At 35.0% G+C, this 20132-nt stretch overlaps 1 protein-coding gene and 1 long non-coding RNA gene across 6 annotated transcripts in view; one reads left to right on the top strand and one right to left on the bottom strand.

Moving 5' to 3' along the window:
- LOC123848297 (uncharacterized) overlaps window positions 1–20132 on the top strand; it is an 844895-nt gene that overhangs the window by 14766 nt on the left and 809997 nt on the right. For all 3 annotated transcript variants that reach the window (XR_010409502.1, XR_008506546.2, XR_010409501.1), the window contains exon 3: window positions 4301–4400. This is a non-coding gene — a long non-coding RNA (uncharacterized LOC123848297). The remainder of the gene's footprint in view (window positions 1–4300; window positions 4401–20132) is intronic.
- Window positions 10347–20132, bottom strand: part of LOC123848295 (bifunctional heparan sulfate N-deacetylase/N-sulfotransferase 3) — a 176962-nt gene continuing 167176 nt past the window's right edge. For all 3 annotated transcript variants that reach the window (XM_045880526.3, XM_045880528.3, XM_045880527.2), the window contains 2 exons: window positions 17319–17421; window positions 10347–13126 (listed from right to left, as the gene is read on the bottom strand). In XM_045880526.3, coding sequence (XP_045736482.1) covers window positions 13007–13126; window positions 17319–17421 — 223 coding nt within the window. In that variant the 3' untranslated portion in view covers window positions 10347–13006. The remainder of the gene's footprint in view (window positions 13127–17318; window positions 17422–20132) is intronic.

The raw sequence follows: 20132 nt of genomic DNA, 5'->3' as shown, positions 1-20132 counted from the left end.
CCTAAAATTTGTATGGAATCCCAAAAGACTTCAAATAGCCAAAGCAATCTTGAAGAAGATGAACAAAACTGGAGGTATCACAATCCCAGATTTCAAGATACAGTGCAAAGCTGTAGTAATCAAAGCAGTATGGTGCTGGCCAGAAAACAGATATATAGGTCAATGGAATAGAATAGAAAGTCCAGGAATAAACCCAGGCTTTTATGGTCAAGTTATCTGTGACAAAGGAGGCATGAATATGCAATAGGAAAAAGACAGTCTTTTCAATAAATCATATTAGGAAAGCTGGACAGCTACATGCAAAAGAATAAAACTAGACCACTTTCTTACACCATGCACAGAGATAAACTCAAAATGGATTAAAGACCTAAATGTGAGACCTGAAGCCATAAAACTTGAAGAACACAGTAATTTCTTTGACATTGGCCATAGAAACACTTTTCTAGATATGTCTCTTCAGACAAGGGCAACAAAAGCAAAATTAAAGTATTGGGACTATACCAAAATAAAATGCTTTTGCACAGTGAAGGAAACCATCAATAAAGCAAAAAGGCAACCTACTGAATAGGAAAAGATATTTGCAAATGATCTATCTGAATAGGGGTAAATATCCAAAATATATGAGGAACTCACACAACTCAACACCAAAAAATAATCTCATAAAAAATGGGCAGAGGACCTGAATAGACATTTGTCCAAAGAAGACATACAGATGGCCAACAGACACATGAAAAGATGCCCAACATCACTAATCATCAGAGAAATGCAAATTAAAGTCACAATGATATATCACCTCACACCTGTCAGAAAGGCTAAAATAAAAAACGCAAGAAATAGCAAGTGTTGGTGAGGATGTGGAGAAAAAAAGAACGCTTGTGCACTATTGGGAAGGCAAATTGGTGCAGCCATTGTGGAAAACAGTATGGAAGTTCCTCAAAAAATTAAAAATGGAATTACCATATGATCTAGTAATTCCATTACTGGGCATTAACCCATCGGAAATAAAAACACTAATTCAAAAAGATGTGTGCACCCCTATGTTTACTGCAGCATTATTTACAATAGCTAAAATATGAATGAATAGATAAGACGTGGTATGTATATATATATGTGTGTGTGTATATATATGTATATACATATATACATATAAGGGAGTGTTATTCAGCCATAAAAGAATGAAATTTTCCATTATCAACACCATGGGTGGATCTAGAGGGTATGATACTAAGTGCAATGGGTCAGACAGAGCAAGACAAAAACTGTATGATTTCACTCATATGTGGAATTTAAGAAATAAAACAAGTGAAAGAAAAAAGAGACAATAATCCAGACTGTTAACTATAGAGAACAAATTGATGGTTGCCAGAGGGGAGGTTGTTGGGAGAATTCTTTTATTTCAATGGGTGAAATAAAAGACTTAAGATGATATATGAGAATACTCAAAGTAATATATTAGATATTTTAGTAGTTTTCAAATTCTGAATAAATTTATAGAAAACTAAGTAGAATTACAACCAGAGAAATGACTTTTATATTTCTCTAATTTAAAACCCTTTTATTTGTATAATAATTTATGTAAATGGAAATGGATAGTATGTCTTAGAAATCAGAAGAATTCTAAAAGAAATCCTTGGAATTCAGTAAATTTGCTAAAAGCAGTAAGAATTTTTGAACACTTATCATTCTTTAGGGCACTGGACAGTAATGATTGAGAAGGTCTAAGGAAATGAGTAGACAAAAGGGGTTCTGAAAAGAAGTTAGTTGTTATTATTGCCTCAGTAGGTAATAATCAATGATAATGATAATAGCTAATGTTTACTGAGTACTTACATACTTATTAACTCATTTCATCTTCACAGCAATTGTATGAGGATATACTATTGTTATTTCCTTTTAACAGATGAGTAAATTGAGGTACAGAGAAATAAGTAATATAAGGTTAGATCTGGGATTTGAGTGTTGTGTCACTGGCTCAGAGTTCACATTCTTTTTTTTTTTTTTTTTAGAGTTCACATTCTTAACTGGTGTGTTATAAAGGAGGAAAAATGATATTAGGTATAAGATAAATATAAATCTGGACTCAAATCTTTGACTTTGCTTCTTATGTGACCTTGTGAAAGCTATCTACCTTTTTGAAACCTGTTTATTCATTTGTAAAAGGGAGCTAGCTGTATTTCCCTTTTTAGTATTGTTATTAGAATAATTTACTAGAATAATGTGGCAAATAGTACTATTTAAAAATTAGTTTTGTTTTGTTTTACATTTAAACATTGTTTCGCTAATTTTAATTCTTAGGAATGCATTACTATTTAAAGTCTGAATTAGTTTATTGTCGTTAAAAATTTTTTTTTTTAAGATTTTATTTATTTGAGAGACAGCACACAAGAGCAGGGGGTAGAGATAGAGGAGAGGGAGAAGCAGACTCCCCGCTGAGCAGGGACATCCCCCTCACCCCCCCGCATGCGGGACTCAATCCCAGGACCCTGGCATCATGATCTGAGCCAAAGGCAGACACTTAACAGACTGAGCCACCCAGGCTCATTTGAAGAAATGTCATTTTGAAGAAAGCCCTAGAATTGTAATTTTTTTTTTTAAGATTTTACTTATTTATTTGAGAGAGAATGAGAGACAGAGAGCACGAGAGGGAAGAGAGTCAGAGGGAGAAGCAGACCCCCCGCTGAGCAGGGAGCCCGATATGGGACTCGATCCCGGGACTCCAGGATCATGACCTGAGCCGAAGGCAGTCGCTTAACCAACTGAGCCACCCAGGCGCCCTAGAATTGTAAATTTTTGCATGATTGGAGAAATATATATCTTTCTTAATCAAACTTATTGGTTTGTATATTTTTTCTAACACTTAAATGTAAGAAAATATGCAATTGTTTAAATTATCATCCTTTGCCTTTCCCAGTTTTTATTGCCAAATGAATTCATTCAACCAAGTATTTATTGAACACCTATTGTCAGAGACTAGATACATAAATGTGGGGGTACACTGATGTAAGAAAACAAATACATCTGCCTTTGAGAAACTTACTTGAGTAGAAGACAACAGATATAATAAAGTTGGTAAATTATATAGTTATGAGATCATAAATATAATGGTAAAAAAAATAAAATTAGGGTAATGGGAATCAGGAGTGCAGGGAAGGAGGAAAAAGGACGAAAATTTTACATGTAAGGTTGTCGGTGTTGGCCTTTTCAAAAAGATGACATTTGAACAAAGACCCAAATAAACTGCAGGAGTTAAGCCATGTGGACATTTGAGGAAATGTCAGTACAAAGGCTTTAAAATAGTCAGCAAAGAAGTCAGTGCAACTGTTGCATAATGAGAGAGGGGGAAGAAGAACTGAGGTCATAAAGGCAATGGATGTCAGATCATGTAAGTCGTGCTATGACTGGAAAGGAGCCTGCTGCAGGATTTTTAATAGAAGATTGCTCTGACTTACTTTGTGAGAAGGTTACTTTTGGATGTTGAGTGACAGTAGATCATTGGGCACAGGGATGGAAGCAGGGAAGATATCCAAGATAAAGATGATGTTATTTCCAAACAGGGTGGTAGCAGTGGAGTTGCTGAGAAGTGGTAGGTTTTGCATAGACCTGAAGATAGAGCCAATAGGATTCCAGAGTGAATGTGGGATGTGCTAATCAAGAGAGTGACTATCCTCCTTAGAGATTCCACCAACTCTCCAGGCAATATTATACTCTCAGGGTGTGTCCACCACGGGATGGAACAGATTACTTTGGAGGAAGATCAAAATCTGCAGATGTGTTCCATCTGTAGATTCAAGCCTACTACATCACTATGCACGTCCCTAGCTCTTCTTAACTGAGGCTGCGTCTATCAATCTATCAATAGTCAACCCTAGCTGTTGCCTTTTTTTCCATGAGTCTCCATTGTTGCTAATTGAACCTGGGATGTAATGCTTATATAGTGGGAATGAATTCCATGATCCACAACCTGTGCAGAATGTAGTTTTCTTTTTTTTTTTTTTTAAGATTTTATTTATTTATTTGACAGAGAGAGACACAGCGAGAGAGGGAACATAGCAGGGGGAGTGGGAGAGGGAGAAGTAGGCTTCCTGTGGAGCAGGGAGCCCGATGCAGGGCTCGATCCCAGGACCTGAATCATGACCTGAGCCGAGGGCAAACACTTAACGACTGAGCCACCCAGGCGCCCCAGAATATAGTTTTCAATAAGTGTCCCCATTCAAGATATATTTCATTCCTGGGAACTTTTAAGTCTATTTTAGGAAAGCCCAGTCAAATTCAGGATTCTTCTCTTCCCTTTCTTCCCAAGGTGGTCATGACAATGGACATGAAGTGAGGGTGACCTCTGGGCCTCAGCTGTCATTTGTCCTATGCTGGCTTTGGGTGAACCTTCTCAAGTTCCATCTTTGGTAAGTGGCATCTAGCTTCCGTGGTCTGGGTTCCTCTTATGCCCTACAGTCATCAGTCTGGGCAGATCATTAGGTGTTTTCCTGGTTCTAGCTGCCCAGTCTATTTGGGTCTAAAAGGGCTGTTAGGGATTTCTGCAGTTTCCATAGAGAACGGGAATTTTATGTTCCTGTGCCACTGTGGAACCTGTGCCTTCCTAGGTCCTATATGCTTAGAACACCATGTGCTATTTGAACTATTTTGCTCCCACACCATTGGTGAGCAGAGCACAGAGAGGAGGTTGCTGCTTTCAGAGTTTTAGATTGAAAGTAGGACACAGCTTTCTCTACTCTTGGATCCTCAGATCGCTCATCCTTTCATTTTCCCAAAACTCACTTTGGTGGCAAGGAGGAAGGAGGGGGGGAGAAGAATCTCATTCTCAGGTGTACTTCTCTCTTTTCCCTTTCCAGTATTTTTAAATTTCCAGCCAGGCAACTTCCAGTCTGGGATGGAATGGGAGGGTGATAGGAGGTGTAGTCTGACTTCCCATCTGTTTTCCTTCTAGTCTGTTGTTTATGGTATAAGTCTTGGCTTTTGGTACTTAAATTACTTCCAACTCCTATGCCGGCAGCTCTCACACTTTTTGGTGCGAGGATCCCTTTACATTTTAAAAAATTATTGAGGACTCCAAAGCGTTTTTGTTTGTAAGAGTTATATCTATCAATATTTATTTCATTAGAGATTTAAATTGAGGAATTAAAAAGTATTAATTAATTTAAAAGTAACAAGAGCAAACCTATAATAAGATCATAGTTTTAATGAAAAATAACTGTTTCCCAAAAGAAAAAAAGAATAGTAAGTGGTGTTGTGTTACATTTTTGCAAATCTCTTTAATGTTTGGCTTAATAGAAGACAGTGGGGTGCTGATATTTATTTTTGCATTCAATCTATTTTGATATGTTGTTTTTGTTGAAGTAGATGAAGAAAATCTGATCCCACACAAATATGTCTTTGGGAAAGGGAACTGTGTATTTATAGCCTTTTCAGATCATTGTGGGTATTTTTCTTTGATACTACACTAAAACTTGAGAAGTGACATTTTCTTAAAAGGTATTTGTAATGTAGAATTTGAAACTAGCTCAATAAACTTTTCACATTCTGCTACATTTAAAACTATTAGTTTGTCTTGTCCCAAGAATTGAACTTTTACTATTATAATGATGTACCATGTATAATGAGTCTGTAACCTCATGCATAGGTCATTTGGAAAATACTGGTTCACTGAGTCATGCAGATCTTCCAAATGTTAATGCATTTCATTATATAATATTAGAAAATAATATTTGTTAATATCACCATCAATCTCTTCACAAAAAGTATTTAAATATTAGTCTGCTGTTAACTTCTTAGTAGCAGATACAAGTTCTACAAACTTTTAATTTTCACTTGAAAGCTCAAATTTTATCATTGGCAATAAATACAGCTAATTGTTTTTCTTGAAGTGACAGGCTCACTTTGTTCATTTTCAAAAAAAATCTTTGCCAATTACTGAAGTCTATATAACCATAGTTCTCTGTCAGTCATTTTTTCAAGTAAAAATGATGCTCCACAAATGAAGTAGCTAGTTTTCTTTTAGTTTAGATATATTGAAAAAAATAAGAAAAAACCCAAAATAACTAGTTCAATTTGCAACTCAGTTGCTCAAGTGCTTTTGCCTGAGATAACTATCTACTTCAGTATGTGGCAGAAGTGCTCTAGGCACTTCTGTTTATGGGTCTTCACGTTTTGTCACAGCGAGTATTAAGAAGACAGGTACTCAAGGTTGAAATTTAATAATATATTAATAATTCTTACTGCTTCATCAAGGGCATTCTTAAGTGCAGCTGACTTTTTTATTTTAATGAGTGTGTGTGTGATGGTGAAGAATATAATGACTACTAGTACAGATTGATGTCACTACCTTGATTTATGTTAAAGCACCAGCAGTTTTATCCATTATTGCTATTGCAAAATTGGGAGAAAATCAATAAAATGACAGGAATATAATAAATTAGTATAATTATAAAAATATTTTGACCCTGTAGACCCCCTGAAGGGGACTTGGTTTGGCTAGAGGTCCAAGACTATACTTTCATAACCACTGGACTAATGTACTAAGTAAGGCTATGCATCAAGACAGAGGTCTTACCTATTATTTAATCTGGATAATATCCAGTATCTGATGTGCTGAAGTCAGCTGCTGCTTAGATCTCTTCCTCTGTGCTCTTCCCACCAAACTGGCCACTGTTGGTCCTGAATATTTAGGCTTTTTTTTTTTTTTAAACGATAGATTATTGCTGTTGTGATAAAAATAGTACAGATACTTGGAAATAAAAATTCAAATATTTCTCCCTTGTCCCACAGTCTAGTCCCATTTATTATTATTTTACCTTCTCTGTTCAAGTTGTGTTGATTATCTCCATAATTCTGATTATCTTTTACCTTAATTTCTTTGTGTGTCAACTTTAAGCAATATCTGTTGGCTTCCCACTGAAGGATCAGACATTTAGCTCATTTATGTTATTCTTCTCATTTATACTTTTTTTTTTTTTTAAAGATTTTATTTCCTTATTTGAGAGAGAGATAGAGCATGTGAGTGGGGGAAAGGGCAGAGGAAGAGGGAGAAGCAAACTCCCTGCTGAGTGGGGATGTGGGGCTCGATGCCAGGACCCTGGACTCATGACCTGAGCTGAGGGCAGACACGTAACTGACTGGGCCACCCAGGCGCCCCCTTCTCATTTATACTCTTGTTCATCCTCCTAATTTTTGAGCATATATTCATATTTTTATTTTTGTTTCTAAGCTCTTTTTGTTATGTTTGCGGCTTTAAATAATATACTTAAACATAGATTTCTGCTGAACTTACTACAGGTCGCAAGCAAACCAGAATGTTCTCCCAAGAGAAGTGAGGAGTGACAGGTTGAGCTATTTAGGCCCAGTTGCTGCTTGCAGCTTGACCACCTAGATAATTCATGGCTCCTGCCTGGTGGCAGAATACGTGAGAGACAGGGAGAGTCAAATGTTAACAATAACTGATAATAAAGCAAGGAGAAAATGGGTTTATAGTGGTCACATTTGACTTCTTCCATTAACAGATGGAGAAATTGAGGCCCAAAACGGAAAAGTGACCTATCCAATGATATTTAGTTAAGAATAGATATTGGACTACAGTCTGGATCTATCCTCATTGCTGCTCTAGCTGTACTGAGGACATCCCTATAATAAATTGGGGGTAGGAACAATATGGTTTTATCAAGTTGATCCTAGATGGGAATGAAAATTTCTCAATATTATATTTTCATAGCTTTTTGTTATTTTTAAAATTATAGTCTTTAACTGCTTAAAAGTTTGTGAACATATTTATTTGTATGTGAAATAGACTTTATTTTCTGATAGTAGGTTTTGTGGGCCTTAAAAGTTGTGATTGTTGGGCGCCTGGGTGGCTCAGTTGGTTAAGCGACTGCCTTCGGCTCAGGTCATGATCCTGGAGTCCCTGGATCGAGTCCCGCATCGGGCTCCCTGCTCGGCAGGGAGCCTGCTTCTGCCTCTGACCCTCCCTTCTCTCATGTGCTCTCTCTCTCTCATTCTCTCTGTCTCAAATAAATAAATAAATAAAATCTTAAAAAAAAAAAAAAAAAAAAAAAAGTTGTGATTGTTTTCATAATTATTAAACTTGTTATGGTGATCTGTGATCAGTGATTATGACCTGCTGAAAGTTTAGATGATGGTTAGGATTTTTTATCAGTAAAACAGATTTTAATTAAGGTAAAAATAAAATAAAAAATAAAAGTTGTGTTTGCTTTGAAGGACATAAATTTCACAAATTCTGAAAAGATACATTAGAACCCTAGGAGTATATAACATTTTGAGCTTGTATTTCTGTTTAAAGTGGTTGAAACTTAAAAAAAAAAATCAGATTCAGAATATTATTTACCAAATAGAGAAAGGAAGACCAATCTTCTCTGGTCCAACTGTATAAATTTTGCATAATATTTAAGAGCAAGATCTGGTTTCCATTTTAGTTATTGATTCAAAATAGAGCATTTTGGCATCAGATATGTAGACAGCAGGCATTTCCTGTACTTAATTTATTCCCTCACAACCAAGAAGCAGCTTGACGTAGACAGTTTTATGTAAGGTTTGTCACAGATCCTGTGTGCTTTGGAAATGTTTCACATTTCATTAAGTTTAATTCAGTTTTCTGTATGATAAAATATGGGTAAATACATTCTTCCCAACAATATCTTGGAGACTTTATGCTGCGGGTAATAAATTTGTGAAATTTGCTTTTACTTCCTTGAAAGGGATTGCTAGGCAAAATATTTGCCTAAATCTGGCAAGTAAATGTCTTTCTTAAATACTTATTGACACTAGTCATGATTCCTTTCTCTGAGATGCTCCAAAGGAGATGGTGAAAATATAGCAGGTTCCAATTTTAATGATTTACTGGTCTTTGTATTTATAACTTTTGGGCATAGGCTGAGAAATTATAGAAACTCACAGATTAAGATTGATATAGGATTAATGGAAGAAGGTACAAGGGGAGGTTAAAAAATAAATTTTATATAATGAATAAGTGAATAAATTGTGACATTTGTTGAGAGCAGTGAATGTATAGAGAACGCATAGACAATTTACTGAGGACAATAAATGGCAACAACTAGTAGTAGCACTGGGTGGTGGGACGTGGCCCCCAAACTCTGTTAGGTACCCTTGGCCACAGGTGAGTGGCATACTCAAAGTAGAGTCTAGGTTTTCTTGGGAATGGAATAAATGTCACACTGTCTTGGCTATAAATTTAGTCTGCTCTTAGGTAAAGTAAGTGAAGAGAAGGTAGACATTTCTAGCCAACACAAATAATTTCCCAAGGATTATCCACTGCAAGTATTCATTGCTCTTTCCATGACTGCCAACTATTTGGGGATGGTGGTATGTGTGATTGGGGTGGGATGGGCAGGAAGAAGGCAGCAGCTATGTTGTAGGTGGTAACCAAGCAGAGTCAGCTTTGGCAGAATAGAATTCAGTGATAGAGTGTAATTTGAAATTAGAGAAATTCCTCCATACCAAATGTATGAGCAGTTCAGTGCCTCCCCATTAGAGACTTTGGGTTAAAACGTATCTCTTGGAAATTGCAGTACTGATATCTCTGGAAAATATAATATTTTAAGTCAATATAAGCCACTAATGTTGATGCGGTTGGTTTATTAACTGTCACCAGTTGGTCCTGGAGTAGATGGAATATAGGATGACGTATTTAGAGAGAAAATGAGTCGTCCGATGTATTCCATACTAGAGCACTGTGTGCGTGGGAGACAAACCTATGGGGAAATCAAACAGCGCATGTAGGTGGGGGTGGCAGGGCAGCATTGCAACATGAGAAAATCTGATTTCTAGAAAAGAAAGAGGCTGGAATAGAGAAAAAAAGTTCGTGGAAGATGTGGATAAATGGCTGACTCCCCCCACGTCTGTTTGTCTGTTTGTTTGTTTTGGCAGAGATTGTTTTGATAGATTTTTAATAAAAGAGAGATTAGCTAACACCTATTACAGCTCTAAAGAAAGGAGCCCATTTGTGGGAAGCAGAGCAGAGTACTGGAAGTAAGAAATGCTGTAATCATTCAGGTTCTCAAGTTTGTTAAGTAACAGCTGAGTGTTTCTCTTATTCTCTTACTCTAGGATCCCACAGTGACCCTGGGAGTTGCTTCATATCTATTAGAACTAAAAAAAAATTGCTAATATTGATTAGAAGGATCCGTGAAGGGTTATATTATTAAAAATAAAGTTATCTATTTCCTAATTGGAAGATTTCCATGCATCTCTCCATTTTTTAATTATATTAGTGGTATCTGTGTTCTATGGCCACCTCCCACTCTGTCTCAGGCAAACACAAACAAGCAAATACCTACTTATTACCTAAAATCACCAGGCCCAAACTCTTCATTTTCTTATCACAGTTTATTGTTGTACATATGAGGTACCATGCTACTATCAGAATTATATTTAGGTTTTTTATTTTAAAAAACTCAGAGAAAAAAATGTTTCCAGTAATTTTCATTCAATGTGAATGACAAGAATATCATAGCTATAAACATTGAAATAACCATTTCATTTCTTCCTGAGGAAGTTCCAATTTTAAGCAATGAAAAAGGAATTCTATACAAAGCTAGTTTTAAGTCACATTAGCTCTCATTCTTTTCTCATAAGCAATTATGTTACTTTTAGACTATCTTAATAACCAGCTGGAGTATATAATGTAGAAAGTATGTATGTCCTCTAGAATTTGATGTTGCCTCCAAGATACATTGAGTGGTCAAAAATCCTTTCAAAGGTCTGCTACTATAGATAGCATAATGCCTATCCTGTGAATGAGTAAATTTTGGTATGGTCTTTTCCTTTTTCTTTCATTATACAAGCATCCAGTATATCTTTTAACATTTATCTTAGAGGGTAGGCTGTTCACTTGACTCAGTTTACCTAGACAAAATTATGCCATGAGCAGCTTTGTTTAGAAATTTAAATGCACATCTCATCATTAAAACACAAATGTATCAGTTTTTTTTTTCTTTTTTTATCAGTAGAAATGTTGTCAAAATAAAAACATGACACTGTATGTAACTGCTGGGGCTTACTCTCACTATGTGTGCCCCTCTTAAGCCAATTTTCTTAAATTAGTGGAGATGAAAGACTACATTCATTTTCCTACCATGCTGGGAAAGTGCTGCTTTAAAAAAGGCAGCAGTAAGCATGAAGATTGAGTTCACCATATTTGTCCAAATGACTTTGATTTTGCTTTTACAGTAGGGGTCTTAAAAACTTGTTCTTTCTCCAGTTCTTTTGGCTATTAGCTTGTTTGTTTAAAACATTGTATCATTTGGGTGCATAAAACTTTAAAAAAAATTTAATAATTATAATGTGATTTAAAAAATTTATAGTAATGGAAGGATCTCAAAATTTGTTTTCTAATTAGTGAATGGTTGATAGAGTTTAGTTTCACACATTATAATGGCAAAGAAAATATTTGGGCAGTAGCTTTTCCTTGCATATTTTTTTTTCCTGATCATACTTTTGATAACATTTTATAATGGCTTATGTAATCATAGCAGGGAATTTACTACTTAATTTTTTATGTGTACAGTGAATTTAAAAATTAAGTAAATGTAAGCATAGGACAATAGTATGATTCTTTTTTGAATACTTTATTAATCATATGATCAATTAAAATTTAAGTTAAGGAATCATATCTGGCTCATCTTTGTACTTCCTCCATTTAATTTGGTAGATAATCCTTATACTTAACTATGTTTTATTGTCTTCCATAAGAGAATATACAAAATATTCTAAAAAAAATGGGACGCGGCCCTGACTTATTTTCTTCTGCCTTATATTAAAAGTATCATGGGAAATATGAGATTAAAAATCATATATCAATTTGTTTTTTGTTATAAATCTCTACATTACACAATTTCATTTTGAACTATCTGGGAAAATGTAGTTTTTCTGTAATTTAAATATGAATAACAACATCATCTAGAGACACTGTGCTTAGTTTTCATTTAATAGGTCTTGTTCTGGAGAAGATTTTAAAAAAAGTTATTTACTTTTAAAAGTCAGTATGTTTCTGGAGATGACACATACCTCACATTCTAAGCGAGTGTTTCTGTAGAACCAGTGAGGACTGTTGGAGTAGATTTGTAGCTCACAAAAAGGATATAAATTGTCAATGGTATATCTTCAGACCCCTACAATTTCTCCCTTTTAGAGGATTTCATGAGTACACTTTACTATTTACTGTTTTAGTATACTCAGCGTGTTTCCATATACCTTTTGATGGCTTTACAACATATCTCAGCACAACAATTACATTACGACAGAGAAGTTAGTAATTTTTACATAAATGCACTAGAGTATGTGTATGAAAAATCACTTTTTTCTTTGCTATAGCACTTACCTTTTTATTTTGATGCAGATAAACCTCATATATGACTTTTCCACTCTCTGATCTAGCACAAATTGTAATTTACAATTCTTTTTAAATATTCAGTGGATTTATATCTTGGCAAGCATTTTTCATGGGTATTATGCCTTTGGCATTTTATGCTACATTGTGATGTTTATTTTGCTTCTTGTTTTATAGGACACTTTATAGAATCAAAGAATAAGAAAACATTTTACAGGCAAACAGTGGTCTAAAAATCTACAGAGACACAATCTTAGTTGATATATAAAAGTGTAAATATTACTATGAAATGGAACAATTCTGCATTTGCGTCTGATACCTATATTGGTTGCAGTTGACTTCCACATGAGTGCACGGTAGTCTACAATAATCCCACAGGCTCAGATACGGATTAAGAGAAAGGCCATAGGCCTCAAGGTTTGTAACAGGTGTGTTTTCTTTTTTTTCTTTCTTTTTTTTGTTTTTGTTTTTGTTTTTGTTTTTCTAATCATCCACATGCCAGCACATGGAAGGAACTTTGTTCTTTTTTTCTCATTTGAAGAGGTATATTTTTAAACAGCCTTTTGGTAGCTTCTGGAAGCTTTGGGAAAGGTGAATGTTACATGGCAGATGGGCTCTCAAGAAGTTTTCTCAGTGCTATCTCACTTTCTGCAGCTCCTGTCTCAGCCAGGATGGCAGAGGCTGCCCCAGTCTGTGTAGCAGTTTGGACAGTTCCACGTTGTGATCTCGGTAGTAGCTTGACAGAAATGCTCTGCTCTGAGGTGGGACACAAAAGGACATTTCACTTTGTTGATTAAAGTATACTTCATATACTGTGGTGATGTTTAAGTGTACGATACCTGAGATTTATACTAAGCACCTGGGCTATTTATTTAGCACAACACAAGCACAGCGACTCTCTTCTTCAAAATAGACGCTCTACCTGCATACACTGTTTTTACTAGGGAAAGAGGTTTTGTATTAAGCATGTGATTTTCTTGATTGTGCAGAATTAAATGTTAAGATAACTTGATTGAGTTGCTAGAAAAATAGCTGTGACAACTTGTTGGGTCTAATATGATGCTCTTATTAAAATCATCTTTGCTTTAGAGAACGTTAGTTGGGTACTTCTACAATATAAAATACTCCTTGGTCATCATTAATTTACATTTAGATTTGGAAGGTACGTAACACTTTCTGAAGAGATGTTTTAAGGCATACAAAGGCATACTGCTAAAAACAGTATTGTGGCAGGCTTGAAAATGTAGTAGGTAAACTGGGTTAATCTCTAACCTGCTATATTTGTATGATTTGACCCAAGGAAGGAAAATAATGCCTTGTAAACTATCTTGACTTAGAGGGAGGTAGATTCCTCTTAGCATGTATCCTATCTGTGATTTTACCATCTAAAAGATTTTAATAATTGAAACTGTCAAAACTGGAAAGGGCTGTGCTGTGAGATGGCATTTAGTGGCATTCATATATAGGTCGGATGACCATTGTTAGGAATGTTGTAAAGGGGGGATTTCTGCATCTGTGTCTGTACCTCCAGGCTTTGTACTACTCTGAGATTTTCGGCAGAGTCAAACCTTTAAACAGTGTTTATTTAATTCCTTGTGCTATTCTTTTAAAATGTCATATCTGGTACTCGATTTTAAACACCATAGAAGAAAGTCTCATTTTGTATTGATAATTTCGATGTAACAGTGACTTTTGTAGGAATCATGATCACTGGAATTCAATAGAATATTTGTGCTATCTTCTAACCATTAATGGGATCAAGGGAGAATCCAAACCATTGTGTGATTTGTGGCTGTCTGTTTCATTTCTGTCTTTGGTCTTCCTCAGTCATTAGCTCTAAAGCCACGGACAGGCCGAGCTCGCATACTCAGGCAAAAGAAAACAGTAGAGATAAATTTTATTTCCCAGATACTATATCTGGGAGCCTGATAATTTTGTGCCTCCTTTGCTGCCAGCCAGACCTGGAATCTAGGAAGGAGCCTTAGGTCCTTGTCTCTGAGTTTCTGAACTTCCCCATTTTGTTCTCTCTTAATGGCTCACTTTGTACTGTTTCTCTTTATGACTCAAGTCCTGCTTGGAATAGCAGCAGCCTGGGGCTACCCAGTTCTTGCCCGCTTGCTCTCTAATATTTCCATCTGGCAAGTAATTGTCCAACATCCAAGTCTAGAATTGAACCTCCTGGGATCCACTTCTACTGTCCATCCCTTTGGTGTCTGAACTGAACCTCCTGATACTGGCCTCAACTTACTGGCCTTTGGGGCATTATTTTCATACCTGGCTGCCTGTGTCAATGCACCTCTGTAGACTAACCCTTGTCCTGTGCCCTATTATGGTATGTGTGTCCCCGTAATTATGTCCCCTTACTCAAGTACCCTTTCCTCTTGTTGCTTTGCTCCCTCATTATGGCAAGACAAATGAAATGAGATTTGCAATGTATAATGTGTTCTATTTTAGAGTCTAATATGTTCAGGCCAAAAGTTATTAGAACAGAACTTTGTGGTATGCAGGATTTATTGAACACACATTGTTATCTGACCATCATTCAGAAGGGGGAATATTTTAGATGGTAAAATCACAGATAGGATATATGCTAATGTATATCAGTGTAATCTGACTACTTCATACAAACACATGTAAAATAATGTAATAAGAGGAGATAATAATATATACTTTTATAATATAAAAATATAAAAAGAAGGAATCATATAATACATTCAATATCAGGTTGTATATTGGCCTTTTATTAAACTAAAGAATCTATTACATGCTTTTGATTTGGAGAGATATTAGATTTAATGGTGTTAATTTAGAATGTCAGTTTTTATTCTTTTTCCACACTATATTTTCACAAACAAAGTAAAAGTAGAAGCAGGCCAACAGCTTTCTTAATTTACCTGGGTTAAATGCATTCTATGATGTTTTGGTGACAGTTGGGTGCTGGCATTTTTCTGTAATAAGGGGAGAAGGGAGCCACGTTGTGGCAGTACCACCTCCTCTCATTTATTCTCACAGTGGTGTGTCCGTTGTCTCTAAGAAGGCTCCTCTACTCTTGCCTTCTCTCTGGTCACTATTTGCATGAAAGCAACCACTCTACACCCTCAAATAAACCCAGTATATACATGATATTGTGATATAATAAGAAATATATATATTTGGTTTTCATTTCGGGTTCCTGGCCCAGAGCTCCTAAAATCCTTGCAATTCCCTGAGTGATAGGGGTGAAAGGAGTGTGTTTTGTTATTCATAACAAGTTCAGCCATACCTGAATTTATGCTAATGAGGTGACTCTTGGTGGGACCATAGATAGTGTCAGATGGGGGCTAGTTGCTAGAGGAACAAAACGTAAGATTAGAGGTTGAGAACTCTCAGCCCGACCCTCTGACCTCCAAAGAAGGAAAAAGGGACTGGGGATTGAGATGATGACTAATGGCCAGTGATTTAATCAATCATGCATACCTAAAAGGAACCCCTGTAAAAGCCCTAAATGAAGACTCTGGAGAATATCAGGGTCTGTAAATGCATCCATGTGCTGGAAGGGTGATACACCACAAACTCAACAGAGACGAAGCTCCTGTGGTTTAGCACCCTTCTGGACCTTGTTCTGTGTGCCTCTTCCCCTGGCTATTCATTTGTATCCTTCATGATAATAGAAAGTAAAGTGTTTACCTGGGTTCTCTGAACTGTAATAGCAAATTTTTTTTTTTTTTAGATTTTATTTATTTATTTATTTATTTATTTGACAGAGACAGAGACAATGAGAGCAGGAACACAAGCAGGGGGAGTGGGAGAGGGAGAAGCAGTCTCCCGCTGAGCAGGGAGCCCGATGTAGGACTTGATCCCAGGACCCTGGGATCATGACCTGAGCCGAAGGCAGATGCTTAACGACTGAGCCACCAGGCGCCCCTGTAATAGCAAATTTTAAACCTGAGGAAGGGGTCATGAGAACACTTGATTTGTAGCCACTTGGGACAGAAGTGAGTAACTTGGGAACCTGCTACTTGCTATTGGAGTCTGAAGGGAGGGCATTCTTGTGGTAGTAAGCCCTTTACCTGTGGGGTCTTAGTTAGTGTCACAATTGAGTTAAATTGTAGGGCACCTAGTTGGTATCTGCAGAAATTTGCATGATTGGTTGGTATGAAATGCCACACATTTGGTGTCAGAAGTGTGAGTTAAAAAATCCTTGGAATATATTACACAGTAACCTTGCTGGAGTATCAATATGGAAGTACTGATATTCTAAAAAATTTTGTTTTCCTTATCTTTCTCTACTACAAAATCTAATATTATGTCTCAGTATGTCTGTGTTTGATAGGAGTAAAATAAAATGCTAAGAAATATGTTCTACAGTGTCTTTTAAACATTTTAGTTTAATAAATATAATAAATATAATAGAGAAATAGCTTTGACATAAATGAAAATGATATATTTTATATTACTTTCTTGAAATACCATGGAAATTGCCCTTGAGTTTCTATTAATGTGTAAGGATTATTTTTATGGTGCTCTGAAAGTAAATTTTAATAATCATCCAAAGAAAACTATCAAAGAAATATTACTATGCAGGCCACATTTATTACTATAGCGTGACTTAGTGGGGGAAAAAACAGAAATATTTTGGTCCTGTTTTCAGTTTCCAGTTGATGTATTTCCTGTCTTGGTTTCATTTTTAGGGCTAAATTTTCTGTGAATGTATCATTCTTTTTGTAATGAGATGTTGCCTTCTTTGTTCTGCTTCAAAATAGAAAATTCTGTTGTTTTCCTTTATTCTTGTATGACAGGTAATGTATCATTGGAAAAATCCAAATAAGCAACCTGGATGCATTTGAAATCCAAATGTCACTTGTAATTTTTAGAAAGACTAAATTTTTATTTTAACCACTTTTATAAGAAAATACATATTACTTATTAGTTTGCTTATTTAATTTGTATTTATAAGCTTTATACTTACATCAGGATCCATTGGAGGGTATTTTCTTCCTTTGCTCTTTCCAAGGCATTTTGTTTTACCTTCTTCCAATAACTGACACCAGAAGCCTTTATGAGAATCAAACCTAAAAAAAAAAAAAATTAAAAACACAAAACACAAAAAAGTATTTTTCAAGCAATTTATAAGGTATAATGACCAAAACCATGAATATATTTTTGGATCTTAATCTATAACCAGAGAAATTGGCATATTTTTTGACTAAGTCACTTTGCATAAAGCCTTTTGGCATACTTCTGAATTCTTAGTCCATCTGTCATATTTGTGAGTTTGCCAGACTCCTAATAGAAAAATTGTCAGCAGAAGGTCTCCTATTAATAGAAATTAATAAGCCTACCTCCTTCATCTGGAAGGAAAAAGTTTTATAAATTTCAAGTCTGTTCTTTTCCTTTGTAGGGTTTAGAAATGACAAGTCAGGTTTCATCCATATCTATGGATGTATGTAGTATTTATCCCATACAATTACAGAGTAATAGAAGAGAAAGGGTTTTGGTGTGCCATGGAGTGATTAATTTTAGGGTTCTCCAGCTATAATCCACTTACTTATTTTTCCAGAGCCACTTTCTTATTTTGGTATGAGCTCTGTATTAAAGTCACAGTACCTATAAATATGGATTTTCATGGCATAACTATAATCAAAGTAATAGTAGCACATTAAATTTATATTTTATTTATTTTTTATCTTTCATGTTGTTTTATTTATTATTTATTATTTTTTTAAGTTTTAATTTTAATTCCAGTTAGTTAACTTACTAAACTTACATTGTAGTTTACCAAAACATTTTTTTAAAGATTTCATTTATTTATTTTAGAGAGAGAGAAAGAGTGGGGGGAGCGTCAGAGGGAGAGGGAGAGAATCTGAAACAGACTCAATGCTGAGCATGGAGCTGGATGTAGGACCAATCTCATGACCCTGAGATCATGACCTGAGCCAAAACCAAGAGTCAGACACTCAACTGACTGAGCCACCCAGGTGCCCCAGTTTACCAAAATATTTTATGTAACTCTTTCTCCTTTGAGCTTTCATTTATAACCCCTTAATGATATGGAGTACAGGATTCTTCCCATTTTATGGCACTTAGCATAGTGTTTTTGGTCTTTCTGAATGTTCACTGAATGTTAGTTGAATAAAAAATGAAAAAGCAGGAAATGTTTGTCAAGGTTTATTTCTCTTGGACTATATATTTTTTCCATATGCAGGTCATGACCTAAATCTAGGCCTCCTTACTCTAAGTACAATGCCTTTTCTTCTTCACTGGTCTCTGGTTATGTTTTATATAATCACTCATTATGAATAAATAGTAATTTCCATGCTTGAATATAAAAGCAGAAGTAAGAATCAGCAATGATAATTCTTTTACATTGCTTTTGTAATTTGATAATTCTATTGCTATACTTTCCTCTTCATTAGAAAGAAGTATCACTTGGGGCTACTTTTTCCTTTTGTTTTGAAATCCACACTACTCAGAATACTGTTTCTGACTTTTTCTTAAAATCATAGTACGAGCAGTGAACAACTGGCAACCAAAAATAACACATTTAAGTTAGCCTAAAAATGTGAAATACCTAGGGAAAAATTTTTAACATAAAATATGTGCAAGATCTGACACTGAAAACTACAAAGCATTGATTGTTAAAAGGAATTGTAGAAGACATAAACAAAGAGGGCTATACCATGTTTATAGATCAAAACACTAAGTATTTTGAAAATATCATCTCTCTCCAAATTTATCTATGGATTCGGTATGATTCCAATCAAAACTGCAATGGAATTTTTAGGAATTGAAAAGAGGATTTTAAAATGTATATGGAAATGCGAAGGACCTAGCCAAGCTAAAACAATTTGAAAAAGGAGAACAAAGTTGGAGATCTTATACTATAGACTTTTAAGATTTACTATAATGCTACAGTAATCAGGTCTGTGTGGTATTTGCACCAATGAATAAATGGAAAAAAATAGAGTCCAGAAATAGACCATCACATCTACAATCAACTGACTTTCAAAAGCAGGTGCCAAATAAATTTGTTGGGAAAGAATAGTGTTTTAAACAAATTAAACAGGAAAAATTAGATATCTCTATGGAAAATATGAATATTCACACTTACATTGTATTTAACAATTAACCTGAAGTCAGTCATAGACCTAGACTTAAGAGGTAAAACTATAAAAATTTTGAAAGTAAAAAGGAAAAAAACACAGAAAAGTTTTGTAATCTTGATTTAGGCAAAGATATCTTAGGATGAATGATAAAAGAAGAATAATGATAATTTTGAATACCTCAAAATTTAAAACCTTTGTTTTTCTAAAATACTTTAGAAAATGAAAAGAGAAGTCATAGATTAAGCAATAGTATTTGTAAAACATAGGACTAATAAAGGACTTGTATTCAGAATATATAACTCAACAAAAAAAGATGACAATACCAATAGAGATTGGGTAAAGATTAGCACAAGTACTTCATCAAAAAACATATGCGAATGACCAGTAAACAAACAAAAATTTGCTCACATAATTAATCATTAAGGAAATGCTAATTAAAATCACAAATGAAATACCACTATGCACTCACTAGAATAACAATTTAAAAAGACCAATACCAAGTTTTGGCAAAGATGTGGAACCATTAGAACTGTTACACCTTGTTGGTAGAAATTAAAAATATTATAGCCATTTTGGAAAGCTTCTTATATATTTAAATATATAATTAATATTTGACCCACCAACCCCATTTTTAGGTATATATCCAAGAAAAATGAATTTATATATGCATACAAATA

The sequence above is a fragment of the Mirounga angustirostris genome, unplaced genomic scaffold (assembly GCF_029215605.1).
Source record: "Mirounga angustirostris isolate CCGP_5_RB_7025 unplaced genomic scaffold, mMirAng1.0.hap1 SCAF_2, whole genome shotgun sequence".
NCBI lineage: Eukaryota > Metazoa > Chordata > Mammalia > Carnivora > Phocidae > Mirounga > Mirounga angustirostris.
Note: the sequence above shows the minus strand (reverse complement) of the source record. Positions and strands in the feature narration are given on the sequence as shown.